The sequence below is a fragment of the Melanostigma gelatinosum genome (genome assembly GCF_949748355.1).
Source record: "Melanostigma gelatinosum genome assembly, chromosome: 17".
Taxonomy (NCBI): Eukaryota; Metazoa; Chordata; class Actinopteri; order Perciformes; family Zoarcidae; genus Melanostigma; species Melanostigma gelatinosum.
The window spans coordinates 12,609,037-12,627,964 of record NC_136650.1 but is presented as its reverse complement, the minus strand read 5'-3'; the positions used below and the strand labels follow the sequence as shown (position 1 = coordinate 12,627,964).

Sequence of the window (18,928 nt, the reverse complement as noted above, 5' to 3'; positions counted from 1 at the left end):
AGTGATTCTGATGTTAGTTAATATCAGCCTGAGAATATTTATAAACTTTATTCTGCAGGTAAAAAGGACAGTGAGCAGTTCTATTTCACAGAGAGTATTTATTTTTCACATTTATTTTAAATAGGTGGGGTCATTCTCAGTTATAAAGGCAATACAGTATTTGCACATAGACCCGTCTTAATATACAGAAATTATAGGAGCATACAATCAGCAAACATATTGCTTCTTGAAACCGTAAAATGATCCGTCCCAGTGTTTCACAGGATTACAGCTTTATTGGAGGAGAACAATGGTCAACATCTACTTGTAACAGACATTCCTAACATGGAGCTAAAAAACATCACTTTCTAAAACTGAACAAAACAAAAACATATTCACTGATTTTAGAGGCTTTAAATAAATACTATATTTAACATACATAAATATTTCTCCCCATTTTCCCCACATATGTACCGTTTTTGTTGCTTTTAATAAAGTAGACTGACAGGAGAGAGCAAATGTATGTCCTTTGATGGGGAATGTTTGGTGGGTGTCACCTGGGGAGCTATTCACTTTTACATCATTGTACAAAGAGGACGTGAAAAAGAATAAAGAAGATGGCCCATATTTGTCACGTATATTAGAACAGAAGTTCAACAACTTGCTCAATATGGACCGAGGAATGTACCGGGAGCATCAGAGAGGAAGAGAGGATGGCAATGAAAAACAGGGTGGAAATAAATGCGAGCTTGGGGATGTGAGCCATGTCGCATCGGAATACCACCGCACAGAGAGTGAGACGATGGTGGAAGTGTGTCTAGACTTTGAAGTCCAGCAGGTTGCAGTCGATCTTGTAGTAAACATAGGGGTAGTACTCCTGCTGGCTCAAGTTCAGCCCTGGGATGTCCATAGCGGCCTGCACGCACAACAGAGACACAGTTCGACAAAATAATCACACACACAGAAAATCATTGTTTGTATCCATACAGTCAGTTCCCATTAGAGTTTAATGATACCGTTGTAATACTTTTTTTACTATATACGTGGTCTTGTCTTAAAAATACATATTTCTCCTCTTATTTGTAGTGATGTATATCAATCTAGATTGTTTTGTGCGGGTTGCAGAGTGTTGGAGATGTCGGCTGAAGCCTCATCTCATTATAATGGAACTCAACTTGTGGTGCTCAAAGATACCTTTCAAAAACTCAACAGCAACGTCCAGAAATCATGACCCGGTTACTTAAGATACTCCACAAACCTTGTGAGTGAACAGTTCCTACATGAAACAAACCGACGCAATATCCGTCACACCAAACAGGATGATTTGGTGTCGCAAATAAAGATCAGATTTACAAGGACGTAAAGGCTTTCCCATTTCTTCAGCATGGTAAACAGTGAACGGCGATAAAACAATCCAGAAGCTTGCCAATGTAATAATTTATATTGTTTCATTGAAATAATTAGTTTGCAGCCGAGTCAAGTCCAGTTTAGAAAGTGTATGTTTAACAGGCCAATAGCAGACATGAAGGGTAATCTAGTCCCGCCGTGCTGAAGTGACAACCAGATGTCAGCAGCTCAAACACAAGGGATGGTCTTAGTCTTGATCTTAGACTTCCTAAGTTACATGTCAAAGAGCTGGACCTGCCTTCCTCCAATCATTTTACTTGCCACTTAAATTGTCAGAGAGCACGTGAAGGGGACTCACATCGATGATCGCAGCGCTGCTGTCCAGGTGTTTGTACAGGTCGGAGAGCACCTCTCTCAGCTTCTTCATGTTCTTCTTGTTGGGCTGCAGCAGCATGGCCTGGAAGTTCACTGGCAGTCCGTATCTATGAAACACAAGAAGTCTTTAAGTCAGTCTTTTATCTTTCACAGGAAACAAATCTTGCATTAAAAAAAGGGCGAGTGAACGGATCACCAAAGTATGCAAAGAGTAGCAGACTGATGAACTTCACTGCGGGTGTTTCATGGAAGCTGCCGGGTCTTCACTTGCTTACCTCAAAACTGATTCCACAAACACACGAAGGGCTTTTATGTGAATCCACGCGATGAAGGCTTCGCTGAAATTCACTTTCAGCCATCGTACTAAAGGCCCCTGGGTGGATGGAAACAACATTTTAATACTTTCTAATAAAGAATATATACTGGCTGAAATTCCCATTTTGGATGTTTCTTAATTAAATCATCCTCGTGAATTACCAGTAAGCATAATGACAGAACTATATTAAACTGGTTTCAGGCTTTCAGCCACGATGTAAGAAAGCTCCTTGAAGTAGTTTATGTAGAAAACAGCAGCCGTACAAACTGTTTCTTCTTGTCAGTGGACAACCGTGTCATCTCTTCTTTGTCTGCCTTCAGCTCCTCCTCATTATACTGGAAATCACGCACTGTATACCTAGGTCAGGACACACAGCAGAAAGCTGGCAATCAGCTGTCAGCAAACACACACACACACACACACACTCTCAAGTGCACACCTGAAACAGGGCTACATACAAACAGACACATGATACTTAAACACACAGTTGTGCCAGTTGAAGAGACTGTCGAGTGCTGGCAAATTGTGTTTATTATAGAATGGCAGTCTGTTTTTAGAGCACAACAAGCCTTTTCCTGCGTTAACAAATAGCCTATTTCAATTATGAGGTATCATTTCTGACATTTATCTGTGGTTGATTTTCCCCAAACATTACAAAAACACAAAAGAGAAACATAATCTGTCATCCAAAACTAAGATCTCTCAAGTGGCAAAAACTGAAACACAGCTTAAGTGGAAAACAAAATGAATTTACTTGTTTTCTCTGGCCTTGTGCTTGAAGTCATCGATAGCCTTCCTAAAGAGCGTGACACTGAACATACCGCTGTCGTTGTCCTCAAACAGCAGCCTGGAGGAGATGACATGACACATAGCTTTGTTTATACTGTAAAGTCATATCTCGTATTCATTATTTGTGACGGTCGCGTCTGAAAAGGTCTGAGCGCCAAGTTACAAAAATTCAGTGGAGCAAGACCAAGCACCGCAACCACTTGCGGCCCCTTTACACACGAGGCACAGGACATAATTACGTTATTTTCTGGTGTGCGCAACCCTTGCCGGACCATAAACTAAGCTTTAACATAGAAGCTTCCCCAGTCCTAGCTGCATAAGATAATACGTAAACACAGGCAGCGGGCCGGGTCTCTGCCGATACAGACACCACCACACACCTCGAGTGGCTCATAAGTGATGATGGAGAGGAAATATTTTGCCTATTTAGACTATAAGTTGTTTAGAAACACCTCCTCATTGTGGCTTTGAATTCAGATACGTTACAGAACTGAATGTTCTTCTTCTTTCGGTGAACCATAAATTTGTCAAAGAAAATGAACTGAACCACCGAGCTTACTTTGTGGAGCGTGGCACAACCATTTCTGACAGGGTCTCATACGTCTTCTGCCAGTCAGCATAACTTGTCCTGGTGAGGGTGGAAAGGGAAAGATTACAGCAATGTATTCTACATCTAAAAATTACATCTTAAGGCCAATACCAATACCGATAATATTTGTTTTTAAATGATTTTTATTTTATTTTGAAATTGAACGCATTACAATTTGACCATTTCCCTGGTCAGAATGTGTTGAGTTGTGAGGCTGAGCAAGCCTGTGGGACACTACATCACGGGACTGAAGAGAAACTATTGGAACTGGGTGTCTTCTTAATCAACTACCCCATGTAACCCCCATCATACCTTTGAAGATGTAAAATAGATAGTTTTGCAAAATACAGTTTCTTGACTGTTTTTATGCAGCTGTAGTAAGAGGAGATCTTCCATCAAATCTACCATAGATACAATGACATGAGAACTCTTACCTCACCGTATATTGAATATATAGATGCTGATGTAAGCGTACTTACTTTGGGACAATCACCAGCATGGTAATAAGGTACTCTGAGTCCAGCACAAAATCCTCTTTCTTCACTATATCAGCCAAACTCCTGGTCAACAAACTCCCCCTAAAGGACGACACGGGCAGTTCAGATACTCGGACAACTTTCTCACAAAGCCGTACAAATGTTGTTAACGATGTGTGGAGCAGAAGTATTGCACACATTTAACAGAATCATTTTGAATATTTTCCTTAGAGTTGTTACACAGAGGTGTGACATTATGCAAAAAAGGCTGCCAAATGTTATACGTCTACATTTGTGAAGCTACAGCAGGAATGTGATGTGTTAAATGTATATTGTTAAGGCAACAATGTGAAGTGAATTTTTACTCCATCGCTATGGCAGGAAAGAGGAAAACAAATGAAACATACTGAAAAAGATTTTCTATGATTTCTGTTTGTAACTGCTGTGTGTAGGACAAGGATGCTATTTGTACATGCTGTCATGAAGGTAAATAGTACATGAGGACTAACTTTAAAAACACACCAAAGATAGAATACAAGCTACGGTAATCATTTGTGAGAAAGCTGAAGAAGTACCACAGTATTTGCCTTTCGTCAATGCTTCTGCAATCAAATGACAGAAAACATACAGCATATTGATGTTATTATTGTTTTATAACTCACGCATTCTTCCTCTCCAGGTTTTGCAGGTTTCCCTTCAGGTTGTTGTAGGCTGAAGCTCTGGTCTTTAGGTCATTGTCTATCTGAGACGCTTGCTAACAATAACAATAAGAGGAGCAATAAGCGTACCGATACTTCCCAAAAACGTAAAAATATGATAAACATAGAATACATATTATGATAGTTTCCATATTTTGAAATGTGTATAGAAAGATGCTATGATTAGTTCAGGACGGGATCATTTCCTGCACCACGTATAATACATAACTCTCATTGGATCACAGGAATGGGCAATATCAAACTACGACAGATTCGTACCTTGGCGATGATCTCAGAGATGTTTTTCAGCGACTGTTTGATTGGATACTTAGCCATGTCCCACTGAAACCTGGTGATATAGGTGACCAGGTCCACTGTAGAACAGATTAAAGTCCTCTCCATTAATCACCTTCATTTCCAACGGCTGTGTACGATTGTACATCTGAACACACAGGAACCTATAAGGTTTTACTTTGAAGTCTGATAAACAACTTCATGCTGCTGTCTACCTCCTTCCACTTATGTCTGTTAACAACTGAAAAGCGTTCGTCGGGACACCAGTCTGATGATAAATGAAACAGCAGTTACCTCCATTAGCGAGGAGGTTCTCCTGGACTTTGTCTCGGCTGTCCTCCAGGACATCGGCCATGTACTGAGCGACCTTCTTCACAACACTGAAACAAAACACGGGGAACAAACACAAGAGAAGCAATAGATGACAACAATGTGGTATTTGGTTATCTGACAATTGTCTCCTGCTCCCGAACAGATAGAGAGGGAATTTGACAAACTCTTTCAGTTGACTTTTAACACAGAGGTTTACCTTTCCACAAAGGTGTCTAGTTTAGCCAGTTCATCTGACAGACCCACCAAGACATCTAGTGTTCCGACCTGTTAAAGAGACAAAACACACAAAAACATGAACAAAAAACCTCCACTAGACTACTTAGAGGTGGATTGTGTTTGGTGGGGAATGGACATGACTGCCGTGTTTTACCTTGAGATCAGGGATGTTGAACTTGTTGTTCGCGGAGAGGTTGTTGGTGCGTGTGGTGGCCACCATCAGCTTGTCCCAGGTCTGCTGGCACGTCTTCTCCCCCGGAGCAGAGATCAACCAGAATTCTGTCATGGCTGTTGGTAGGAGGTTTGTCCACTTTGATGTGAGGAAGTCACTGAGGGTGAAGAGAGAGAGAAAGAGCATCAGCAGAGCTCTGTGATTTGATCCAGGGCTGCTGTTCTGTTGCTATTATCATTTATAGCATGGTAGATATTCCTTGAACAGCGTTTGGTGTGTTGTGGGCATTGTGGGCAACGTTTAAAAAACACTTGTTTCAATGATTTTTGCATTAAAACCATTAAGTACTTTGATTTGTAAGGCATTCGATTTGCTGGATTGGCCGAAAACGCAAATCCTTGTTCGGTAATATTTACAGTTTCTCCACTGATTTTCCACAAATATTACGGAATCAAAATAACCTAATAACATGGCATGTGAAAAACAGAATGACGTTTGGAGTGATAAAAGATTTTATCCAGAATACTTCCACTCCGCTACATTTCAGAGAGAAATATTGTACTTTTTAGTCCACCACACATATCTGACATTTGTTGCCAGTTGTTTTGGATCTTGAGATTTGTAAGCAAAACACATGATCAACATATAAAAATGATGCCTGGGTACACATTAAACGAATCAAAGTACAGCAGGGCCGAGATCCTTCTTGTGGCACGCGTCAGTCTGTGGCACGCAGCGTCACTCAGCGTCCGTCTCTGTCACTCAGCGTCCGTCTCTGTCACTCAGCGTCCCTCTCTGTCAGTTCAGCGGAAAGATTCAGCTGTGGCACGCGAGCATAGTTCGGCAATTGTCAAGAAGCTGCGGCGCTGAGGGGGCGGAGCCACATTTCCTGAGACATTTCCTGAGAACACCCGTTGTTGTTACGACAGATCAGCTTCCATAAATCATTTTTATGATTTTAGTTGAGTCACAGGAGCCCCCTGTTCTCTGTATGCATCCTTAGAGTAAGTACGTTGTACTTTTTTGTTTCTCATTCATTTTATTTCAGTATGATTTAGCTGGTTTTGCAACAAAATGGAACATAATACACTTTCTAAATTATTACTTTTATAGTCACTTACAACAATCGGCTACAATAATGAAAATAAATCATCCGTTTTAGAATCATTTAAAAGTATATATTAAAATTAAGACATAAAATGTCCAATCCAAAAATACATGTTTGAAAATATCTTCACTCTTCCTCTGCTTATATGTATATGTATGTCAGTAGGACATATGTTAACTGTTAACAGTTTACAGCATACTTAAATAAATATAAATAAATACAAAACACACGCACACTTTGTAAACACACTGCAGCAATTCTTTTGCAGGAATATGAGCATATTTTCCCCCTCTGGCAAAATACAACACGTCTCATGCCTTATTTTATTTTACCAGTTGGTGGCGGTAATGCGCCAATTCGTTTGCCAACCGCCAGTACACCAAAAGGGAGGAGAAGAAGAAGCTTTCCCGTGCCTGTGTTGTTGTGCTCATGAGCGACAGCGCTACGTACCCCGTTGTAATAATACTATGAGTGAGGAGCGGAGGACCCAGTCCTGCTGCCAGGACGGAGTCATCAGGGTAGTGTAAAAAAAGTATTTCAATCTGCGCAGGAAGACAGAGGGTTACGCAGAGTGACAGAGCGTGAAGCAGTGTGACGGAGCTTGAAGCAAGGTGACGGAGCGGGACGCAGGGTGACGGGTGACGGAGCGGGACGCAGGGTGACGGAGCGGGACGCAGGGTGACGGGTGACGGAGCGGGACGCAGGGTGACGGAGCGGAACGCAGGGTGACGGGTGACGGAGCGGGACGCAGGGTGACAGATATTTGATGTTGATGGTTAATTTGCAACCAAGTTGTATACATCATGTATTTACTTGTTATTTGTATGTAATAGAAAAGTGAGCATGTGTACTTCATGAAGCAATAAATAATGACAATTGAAAAATATAGAGAGATGTTTGGTTCATTCTTTTCAAACACTAAGCCTAATTTACCTGAGTCATTGATTTAATTGTCACACTTAAATCCTGAATTGACTGGTGAAACAGAAGAAGTTAAAGGCCAAGATGAGAAGATATAATGTTGGTCAAATACTGTGGTCCAAATTCAATTTATTCAGTTGTATTGGCATTGAGATATAGAAAGTTTGACTCTAGAATATTCAAACAATTCCGAATCTCACAAGACAAGAGCAAAAACAAGATGAATGTGTTCTCCTTTCTTCGTTGCTGTCATGTTAACTGTCTTGTGACCGCTAAGATTGATCTCTGGAGCTGTAGGTGGAGGCAGACTGTCAGAAGTCTTACTATTTTGAAAATGTATCACTGATTGTGTTACTATGGTAACTGAAGCAAGGTCCACTGGAGGCTGTTTAATAATAGAGTGCAGTGATGAGATTAACGTGTTATACATTCATAATATCAGCAATTTCCTGCCACGTTTTTAATATTTTGTGATCCTATATTGAACGTAATTTTCTTTTCTTTCTCGGAACTGAATCACGCCGCTCGTAGATGAAAAGCAATACGTGTTTGGGATCGTGTTATAAAACGTGTTAAAGGGAACGATCTACGTGGATAACCTGTGGATACGTATAGTAGGTCGAAGTAATCAGCATACTTTTAGGAGAAAGGAAGTTGATTGACTGACTTGTACGAAGGAAATGGATCAATAAAACACGTATTGCTTTTCATCTACGAGCGGCGTCGGTGTGAGATATGTGCAAAAGACAAGAAACACGCGTCAACTAAAGGTTTACTTACAGCTAAAGATTTGGACGCTACATGTGTTAAATGCCATTTCCTACTTGTGTTAAATAAACGTAGTTGAACTGTTATGGAAGTCATCACAATATATAGCACAACATATAAAAAGCAGATAAACATTGGCGCATTACCGCCACCAACTGGTAAAATAAAATAAGGCATGAGACGTGTTGTATTTCGCCAGAGGGGGAAAATATGCTCATATTCCTGCAAAAGAATTGCTGCAGTGTGTTTACAAAGTGTGCGTGTGTTTTGTATTTATTTATATTTATTTAAGTATGCTGTAAACTGTTAACAGTTAACATATGTCCTACTGACATACATATACATGTTGGGATCTAAAGGAGCGTGTTTGGGTTATCAGCATTTAAGAAACTGAATTCTTGACATCAATAGAATTATTGATGTATGTAACAATTATTAATGATTATTAATATAAACGGGGCACCACCCTGCGAACAGGGACCAATAACCAAACGATAAAACTAAGTCTCATAATTAGTAGTCACTCATAATGTCAATAGTCTGCGTATGACTACACATTCAGTGACAGTGAAGGTTTTTAAGTTCGAGCACAGGCTACTACATACAGTCTTATCAAATACATATGCACAAGTAATCACAGACGACTGCTCCTGAAAGTATAACAGAGTTTATTGAATCAAAATAATAAATGATCAAATCAATTAATATTGCAACCAACAAACGTTATCATACAATTTTATATGCCTAAACTAAAGAATGAATAAAATGGATGAGGGTGTATGTCTGTGTGTGTATGTGTATGTGTGTGTGTGTGGGTCTGTGGGTGAACAGGAAGGAGTCTTACAGCTACGCTAAAGACTACAAAGATGGCGGCGTCGAGTGACGCTGGCCAAAGGGGAGGGGCCTTAAGAACTACAGCTAGAAACTACAAAGATGGCGGAGTCGAGGGACCCGGACAAAATGGCAGAATGGGGCTGCTGTACGTAATTCACGTTTGCCTGGGCAGCACGTGATGTGAGGCGCTCGTTTGAACGAGGTTCCCCAGGGGTAGAATTAGGAGCTGTGTGTGTGTGTGTGTTTCGTGAAAGGAGGAAAGAGAAAAAAGGAGCGAGAACTCGAAGTGAATCACGCTTCGGCGTGCGATGTGGTAGGGAGCCTGAGTTGGCTGGTTCTATCATGCATAAATATACCGCTGTCGTCTTGGAACTGCCGGTAACTTATGCCGTGATAAACCACGCACCTCAGCTCACTCACCGAGTCGAGTTAATGAAAAGAGAACTTCCACCCGGAGTGGAAGACAATGAATGAAAATAAATCAAATAAATCCCAAGCAAACAGTCATAGTTGATACACACATACAGCGGAGCCTCTCTGCTCCGTAATGATTGCGTAATACCTCAATATCACGCGACAGTCTTAAACACACCAAAAACACGGGAATATCAACATATAAATGAATGGCCTGAATTAAACTTAAGTTAATTTAAGCTAAGCTATGCCCAAATGCCAAGAATCTTACTTGTAGGTGCTTCGTTGCAACGTGGAAGTGTCCGTGGCAAAGCTGTCCTTTTTCTTCGAGAGGAAGGGGGGGGGGGGGGGCGGCTTCTCAGCGCAGCGTTTGAGCTGGCGCTGTTTCGGCCCGTCGTGGCGTGAGCTCGTTCTGGAGCGAAACGCAGACGTGGTCAATCCTCGCTTCAGGGAGGATGACCTAACTTCGGTTGAGACGACGTGGTCCGTAGGTCTCCCGGTAATCATCGGTCAGGAGAGGTCTAGACGTCTTCCTGCCGGGGTGTGCGCAAAAAGGAAAAGGAGCAGGGAGCACTGAACGGATCGCTGAAGCAGATTCGTGATCGCGGGCTGTTTCATCCAGCGAAATGGCTTGTCAGGGTTTGATGAGGGGAGAAGGGCCGTTGTTTCCTCGTGGCCAGCGTTGCGCTGGCGGGGAAAGTTGGTTCTTCTGTGGCCTGGACGGGGGTGTCCGAGCAAAGAGAGCGTGGTGTGCTCCCTGTTCGACGGAGGTCGACGGGAAAAAGCTGGTTCTTCTGTGGCCTGGACGGGGGTGTCCGAGCGAAGAGCCTTGTGTGCCTCCTGTTACCCCGGAGGGAGAGTTGGAAAAAGCTGGATTCTCTGTGGCCTGGACGGGGGGGGGGGGGTCCGGGCGAAGAGAGCGGTTGTGTGCCTCCTAACTCAACCGAGGTCGAAGGGGGAAAAGCTATGAGGTGGGGGCAGCAGAGAGTTTTATAGAACAGTGGCCGAACCACAGGGGTCCTGGGGTCTCTTGGCTCTCGGCCAATGAGATTGCCGCGGTTACCATGGTTATTTGGGGGGGGGGGAATTCACACCTGAGTGTGAAATCCCTTTGCTCTCCTCAAACTACAAATCAGGATGAGACCTTTGCTTGACAAAGTGAAGGCCTGATTTCTTTGTCCACAGCACATTTTGAAGCCATATGGTGAGAGCCCAACATCCCCCCTTTGTTCTGAAGAGCGAGGTGTTGGCTTCGGTCTTTAGAGCAAACCAAGGGCTGGCATGTGCATCCATGTGGTGGGGAAACCTGAAGAGGTGAGACAGTCCAAGTGTTCCTGAGACCAAAAGCAGTGGTTAAAACAGGCAGTGTTCATTGTTCATAGAGTTCAAGGTTCATAGTGGTCAAGTTCATGGTGTTCAAGTTCAGAGTTCATTGGCATCTGGGCAGATGACTAAGGTGGCATCTGGGCAGATGACTTTAACTACTTCTACCTACATCTACTATCATACACAATTCAAATCATAGGTGAGCAAAACATTATTCCCAAATAATTCAATCGCTATTATGATGTTGTGATATTCTAGCATTGTGGCACAGTGTCAAAGAAAGTAACAACCCAAATAAACAAAACACAAAGAGAGAGAAGGAAAGAATAGAAAGACAAGAAGCAGGTGAGGGGCAAACAGTGGTTACTGGTTCAACTCCTAGACAGGACTGGAGTCCGTCGGCGGATCAGTCGTAGGTTGGCTACGTGGTGTTACGAATAGGAGGGAATCCAGTTTAGTCTGTCGCTTCTGGATCTATTAGTACATGATATGTGCGTCTATCTCTCTCTCTAATCGGTAGATTTAGAGCGAGTCCTGTGTCTAAGTTTTAGAATCTATCGATATTGGAGTTGCGTTGCCAAGACTATAGGCCAGAGGTACCTGTGAGGGTTGCATAACAGTAGTGGTAGCAGATTTACAGATTTCGTTAGCACGGCTAGTGTGACTAGCTAGGCTGGTCTCTCGCTGCTCCAGCTGTTGACAGCTGAGCCTTCTCGGATGAGGTCCTGGGTTAAATCTGACTGCTACGGCAGAGGTTATGTCTTCTTTGGTTACTTCTGGTAGAGTCTATAAAGCATGCAAAGGGTTCTCTATGAGAGTGGAGCATCAGTTTACAGTCACAATGGTTTGTCAGGTCATGCAACTGTTCTGGTTGAAGTTGGATGTGTTCGCGGTTAGTGCATGTCTACAGGGTGAGTTGAAGCATGCAGTTAAACGTTAGTAGTCAATAGTAAGCTGCCATTCTGCCGGTTGGTTTCGGCACTGGCGAGATTAGAGTGTACTTCCTGTGAAGTACATCTCTCTAAGTTTCTGTTGTCAGAGATCCACCCCCCTCGCGCTGTTCAAGTGGCGAGGGCAGATATCCCACGTTCGTCAGCACTCAGGGAAACGTCGCGAACAGTTTCACTCTGGAGTGTGTCATGGCGGGCTGGTGATATCTCCCTCCCCCCACCCTCCTAATTAGAGATGGAGACAGGTCCGGCGCACAGGTCAAGTTCAGTTACCTACGGCACTGGCGACTTGACAGGCCCGGCCGATGACTCGGCTGAAAGAAGGCGGTGGCTTCGTTGAACAAGCTGGAGGTGGCTCATGCTGACAGAGCAGGAGAAGAAGGCTTAGTTGACGAAAGATCTTACGAGCTAGGGTGCTCGAAAGGCCTCTAAGGTTGTGGCACCCTAGAGGTGTATGCGAAAAGGTGGGGGAACACATGAGGCTCGTTTCTGACCCGGAGTCGGGTAGAGCAAGAGTGTTATGACCCCCCAGTAAGACTGAAGAATATGTATAGAGATATACATAACGGGCATTGCCTTTGCGAGCAAGGTCGCCCAAGAAGGTTAAAGAACGAGGTGCGAAATGGGAGTGGTCGTTTCCGGAAGTGTGCTGAGTTCTCTTCCCCCCCCCCTACCATGTCGACTTGGCAGCAGGGGGAAAGGTCACTCGGCTTAGTCAGGTGGGCTGCGAGTCAGCGTTACCTGATGGGTTGCGCTTGAGGGCGTCTTTCACCCCCCTGGTTCCGTTGGTCTTTCGACCGCCAGGGTTGTTTGTTCCTCGGGGGTGACCAGGGCTCGCTAGGCCAAGTCCTCTCGTCGTCTTCCGACGCTAGGTCGGAGTCGCTCGACTGTTGGATGCCTAAGACTATGGCGGTGTCTTCGTACCGATTTGTCGGCCGTCCGCGTGTCTCCCATGCAAGTTGCGCGTATTTCCTAATATCTGGCATGGTGAGGTTACTCGTTCTGCAGTGTATAGTAACATCGTATCTCACGTTGTCATGGAGATTGTGCAAGAATAGCGACTTGAAGGCATGGTCTTCTTCTAGACCTGGGGCGTTACGTCCTTGGAAGTACGCAGATCTCAAGCGCCTGAAGTAGTCTCTCGGAGACTCTAGCCTTTCCTGGAAAATGGCAAAGGCGCCGAGGGTGGCAGAAGCTGGGTTGGTGTACAGGGAGTACTCCTCCCTAAGGGCGTGACAAAGGGATGAATAGCGGTCGCGGATACTCGGCTGGAGCGTTTCCACTAAAGCGTGGACGCTTCGCGCTGTGGTTTTCCACACTAGCTTTAGCTTTTCGCGCGATGAGAGGCGCAATAGGTCGAGGAGGCAGCGATCGATCTCCCTTAGGTAGTCATCGATGCTCGAGTCGCGATTATCGGGATTGAAGCGCTCTACGTCTTTCACCAGAGACTCAATCTGTCGAGTACGCAGGCCTCCAAGGTTGATGGGGCCTGAGTCGTCTGAGTCTCCATACTCGCGATGGTGGTAACGACTATCATCCTCCCTCCCTGAGGGGGATGGGGTCAGTTCTTGTCGCGCGCGTGAACTGCGTGGAGGATTGCGGTCGCCTGAGGTGGTTTTGAAGCCACCTGGGCCGACTAGGACCTGGTGTTGGTCCTCTCTCCTCCTGGTTGGGGATGTCGCCTTCAAGAAATGCAAGGTGGTTCGGGTCTCGGGGAATGAAGGAGCCGAGACCAAGAAATGACTGGGCTGAAAGGCTCGATAGGGGGTAGCAGTACCTACCGGGGTTGCTGGAACACCTTGAAGCGCTTTCAGTTTGTCATCACTCTCTGATGCTTTAGAGAGTTCTAGGTTGACCTCTCTGAGGTCACTGCGCAGGCTACTATTTTCTGACTGTAGGGCTCTACAGTCACGTGACAACTCCTGAACCTCTGTTCGGAGTGTCCAGATCTCGCGTTGCTGCTCGTCGCTCTGTGCCCGGTGTTCGGGCAGCTTGCAGCTGCATTTTCTGATGGTAGATGAGCAGTATTTCGCCGATTACGTCCTGAATCAGGCGCTCTCTGTTACCTGCTGGGTTATTTACATAAGCCACCAGCTGCTCTAATTGCTCGTCGCATAGGACAGCAGTGTATTTTGCAAAGTACTCTCTTTCCTTTGCTGTGAGTCCGAGGACATCAGCCACCGCATCTCGTAATGCGGTGTCTTCTGGAGCTACAGCTCCAGGAATGGGGGATTTCTCGTTGCTCATTCTCTCTAATGAGTGCGGCTCCCAGTGGTTGTTAATTCCCTAGTGTTAGAACGGAAACTGTTAGTGTTTACGGTTCTCAGTGAAATGTCTAGTTCTGTAACTTAGGATTTCTACTGTTAGATGTTTATTACTGTTAGTGTTACGGTTCATGCAGGCGCACAGTGAAATGTCTAGCTCTGTGACTTACGTTTCTACTGTTGCTGCTCTGAGGTATCACTACTGCTTTGCAGCCAGAGGTGCGAAAATGCTAATGTGGTTTAGCACTTTGGGCCTGTGACAGCTGTGTGTAACTTATTTGGAGGGATTTAAGAAAACAAGCAAGGTATTACAAATAAAACGATCAAATCTACTACACAGCTGGCTGTTAGTTTAAGAAATGAAACGAATAATTAAACCTGGAAACGAAATAAAATTTCGAGAAGGGAATTAAAGATTAAGATTAAAAATCTGGATTTAAAATCAAAAATTTAATTACAATAAGACAAGATTTTGAAGATCAAAGCCTACCTATTTTGGGAAATAAGTTTCAGGAATTTGGATCATTCAAAAGAAGAAAAAAAATAATTTTTCGAAAAAAAATATTTTTTGGAAAATTAATTATTCAAAACTAATTATGGATTAATGTGCATATATACTGTAACAAAACTGGAATAACGTACCCTCACACGGGGCACCATTATGTTGGGATCTAAAGGAGCGTGTTTGGGTTATCAGCATTTAAGAAACTGAATTCTTGACATCAATAGAATTATTGATGTATGTAACAATTATTAATGATTATTAATATAAACGGGGCACCACCCTGCGAACAGGGACCAATAACCAAACGATAAAACTAAGTCTCATAATTAGTAGTCACTCATAATGTCAATAGTCTGCGTATGACTACACATTCAGTGACAGTGAAGGTTTTTAAGTTCGAGCACAGGCTACTACATACAGTCTTATCAAATACATATGCACAAGTAATCACAGACGACTGCTCCTGAAAGTATAACAGAGTTTATTGAATCAAAATAATAAATGATCAAATCAATTAATATTGCAACCAACAAACGTTATCATACAATTTTATATGCCTAAACTAAAGAATGAATAAAATGGATGAGGGTGTATGTCTGTGTGTGTATGTGTGTGTGTGTGGGTCTGTGGGTGAACAGGAAGGAGTCTTACAGCTACGCTAAAGACTACAAAGATGGCGGCGTCGAGTGACGCTGGCCAAAGGGGAGGGGCCTTAAGAACTACAGCTAGAAACTACAAAGATGGCGGAGTCGAGGGACCCGGACAAAATGGCAGAATGGGGCTGCTGTACGTAATTCACGTTTGCCTGGGCAGCACGTGATGTGAGGCGCTCGTTTGAACGAGGTTCCCCAGGGGTAGAATTAGGAGCTGTGTGTGTGTGTGTGTTTCGTGAAAGGAGGAAAGAGAAAAAAGGAGCGAGAACTCGAAGTGAATCACGCTTCGGCGTGCGATGTGGTAGGGAGCCTGAGTTGGCTGGTTCTATCATGCATAAATATACCGCTGTCGTCTTGGAACTGCCGGTAACTTATGCCGTGATAAACCACGCACCTCAGCTCACTCACCGAGTCGAGTTAATGAAAAGAGAACTTCCACCCGGAGTGGAAGACAATGAATGAAAATAAATCAAATAAATCCCAAGCAAACAGTCATAGTTGATACACACATACAGCGGAGCCTCTCTGCTCCGTAATGATTGCGTAATACCTCAATATCACGCGACAGTCTTAAACACACCAAAAACACGGGAATATCAACATATAAATGAATGGCCTGAATTAAACTTAAGTTAATTTAAGCTAAGCTATGCCCAAATGCCAAGAATCTTACTTGTAGGTGCTTCGTTGCAACGTGGAAGTGTCCGTGGCAAAGCTGTCCTTTTTCTTCGAGAGGAAGGGGGGGGGGGGGGGGCGGCTTCTCAGCGCAGCGTTTGAGCTGGCGCTGTTTCGGCCCGTCGTGGCGTGAGCTCGTTCTGGAGCGAAACGCAGACGTGGTCAATCCTCGCTTCAGGGAGGATGACCTAACTTCGGTTGAGACGACGTGGTCCGTAGGTCTCCCGGTAATCATCGGTCAGGAGAGGTCTAGACGTCTTCCTGCCGGGGTGTGCGCAAAAAGGAAAAGGAGCAGGGAGCACTGAACGGATCGCTGAAGCAGATTCGTGATCGCGGGCTGTTTCATCCAGCGAAATGGCTTGTCAGGGTTTGATGAGGGGAGAAGGGCCGTTGTTTCCTCGTGGCCAGCGTTGCGCTGGCGGGGAAAGTTGGTTCTTCTGTGGCCTGGACGGGGGTGTCCGAGCAAAGAGAGCGTGGTGTGCTCCCTGTTCGACGGAGGTCGACGGGAAAAAGCTGGTTCTTCTGTGGCCTGGACGGGGGTGTCCGAGCGAAGAGCCTTGTGTGCCTCCTGTTACCCCGGAGGGAGAGTTGGAAAAAGCTGGATTCTCTGTGGCCTGGACGGGGGGGGGGTCCGGGCGAAGAGAGCGGTTGTGTGCCTCCTAACTCAACCGAGGTCGAAGGGGGAAAAGCTATGAGGTGGGGGCAGCAGAGAGTTTTATAGAACAGTGGCCGAACCACAGGGGTCCTGGGGTCTCTTGGCTCTCGGCCAATGAGATTGCCGCGGTTACCATGGTTATTTGGGGGGGGGGAATTCACACCTGAGTGTGAAATCCCTTTGCTCTCCTCAAACTACAAATCAGGATGAGACCTTTGCTTGACAAAGTGAAGGCCTGATTTCTTTGTCCACAGCACATTTTGAAGCCATATGGTGAGAGCCCAACATACATATAAGCAGAGGAAGAGTGAAGATATTTTCAAACATGTATTTTTGGATTGGACATTTTATGTCTTAATTTTAATATATACTTTTAAATGATTCTAAAACGGATGATTTATTTTCATTATTGTAGCCGATTGTTGTAAGTGACTATAAAAGTAATAATTTAGAAAGTGTATTATGTTCCATTTTGTTGCAAAACCAGCTAAATCATACTGAAATAAAATGAATGAGAAACAAAAAAGTACAACGTACTTACTCTAAGGATGCATACAGAGAACAGGGGGCTCCTGTGACTCAACTAAAATCATAAAAATGATTTATGGAAGCTGATCTGTCGTAACAACAACGGGTGTTCTCAGGAAATGTCTCAGGAAATGTGGCTCCGCCCCCTCAGCTCCGCAGCTTCTTGACAATTGCCGAACTATGCTCGCGTGCCACAGCTGAATCTTTCCGCTGAACTGACAGAGAGGGACGCTGAGTGACAGAGAGGGACGCTGAGTGACAGAGAGGGACGCTGAGAGACAGAGAGGGACGCTGTGTGACGCTGCGTGCCACAGACTGACGCTGAGTGACGCAGAGGTGCCAGTGCCACAAGAAGGATCTCGCTGTCTCTCTCAAAGTAGTTGAAATCGGCTCCTCTTCAAACTGCTACAACATTTAAAGCTGCTTACATGTTACTTGTCCAATAATATGAGATACATGATACTTTAATGTTGCATAACTTTTGATGTTTTATCTATTATCCAACTATTATCCATATTGGATAACCCGGACCACCCTCTCCACCACCTCCTGCAGGGACAGCGGAGCACTTTCTCCAACAGATTCATCCAGCTCCGCTGTCACAAGGACCGATACAGGAGAACATTCCTGCCCTCTGCTATTAGACTGTACAATAAAACAGCTCTGGCAAGATCATCCTCCACATAACTACATACTGCTACACTGTTGTTTGCTGGGGTTGATTTTTTATTTTTGCACTACTGTTTTTCACCGAGGCAGATCATTTAACACTGTTCTATTTCATTGTACATACTGTGCATTTTTGTTTTATCTTATATATTCTATAGTCTGATATTTCATTTGTCATACTCTGTTATTCTGTTGTATATATTGTGCATTTTTTAATACTTAATATTTTGGTTACTCTGTTACTTTGCTTTTTGGTGTGTCTTGCTGCTGTAACATTTCCCCCTGGGGATGAATAAAGTACATATCTATCCATCTATCTGTCGATCTGTTCAAGTGTATTTAGCTGATACTACTTTGGTACCTTTACTTAAGTAAATGTTTACTGTACTGCATGACTTATACTTTTAGCTGAGTATTTTCACATGCTAGTAAAGGGTATGAGTACTTTTCCATCACCGTATGGAGGACGCATTCGCAGCTGTGGGAGTATCATGAATCATATTAAGAAGATGTTTGTTCCTCTTTTGACGTCTATTCTGCTTCTGATTCAGTAACTTCCTCACATAGCCACATGATTGTAATACGGTCAGTGCGCGCACACACACACACACTGGTTGATTGCATTCGTAAAACTCAGAAGCGACTGGTCTCCATGTCTGCTGATTGACAGTCATATGATCAGTTTCTGCTCTGCAGAGGACATGCTAAATACTGACCCTCCTCTTAATAAAACACCATCAACAACACGTGACTGAGGACTGAGGGCTGCTGCTCTTTAGGTTGGATTCGTTAACCATCCTCACTCTAAATCACTGAGCAAAGTGCACCTGCTTCATGTGCGTTTAAATTCAGTGTTAGCTCGCTGCTGACACGAGCTTGTTTGCATCGCAGTCTCTCGCGCTGTCACGACGTCATGAATCGGTATATTTCCGTACTTACCGGTATGTTTATGGCTTTAGTATTTGGTCCACGCGGTGCAATTCAGTTGGACAGACGCAGCTTCCCATACATTGCGCAGATAATAACAGCTTTTCGACTCAAAGGTGCATCAACATAGCGTCTCACTCAGTCAGC

The 18,928-nt window shown here is 44.1% G+C and overlaps 1 protein-coding gene across 1 annotated transcript; it reads right to left on the bottom strand.

Moving 5' to 3' along the window:
* Nucleotides 1-132: 132 nt before the first annotated feature.
* atp6v1c1b (ATPase H+ transporting V1 subunit C1b) lies at nucleotides 133-18,928 on the bottom strand. Its single transcript, XM_079287948.1, has 13 exons — nucleotides 18,794-18,928; nucleotides 5,567-5,741; nucleotides 5,393-5,460; nucleotides 5,158-5,243; nucleotides 4,849-4,943; nucleotides 4,534-4,625; nucleotides 3,875-3,973; nucleotides 3,366-3,434; nucleotides 2,772-2,864; nucleotides 2,281-2,374; nucleotides 1,977-2,074; nucleotides 1,685-1,808; nucleotides 133-895 (listed from the first exon to the last, which is right to left on the bottom strand). Exons 2-13 carry the CDS (start codon nucleotides 5,696-5,698, stop codon nucleotides 797-799), a joined length of 1,149 nt encoding a protein of 382 aa, XP_079144074.1. The 5' UTR covers nucleotides 5,699-5,741; nucleotides 18,794-18,928; the 3' UTR covers nucleotides 133-796.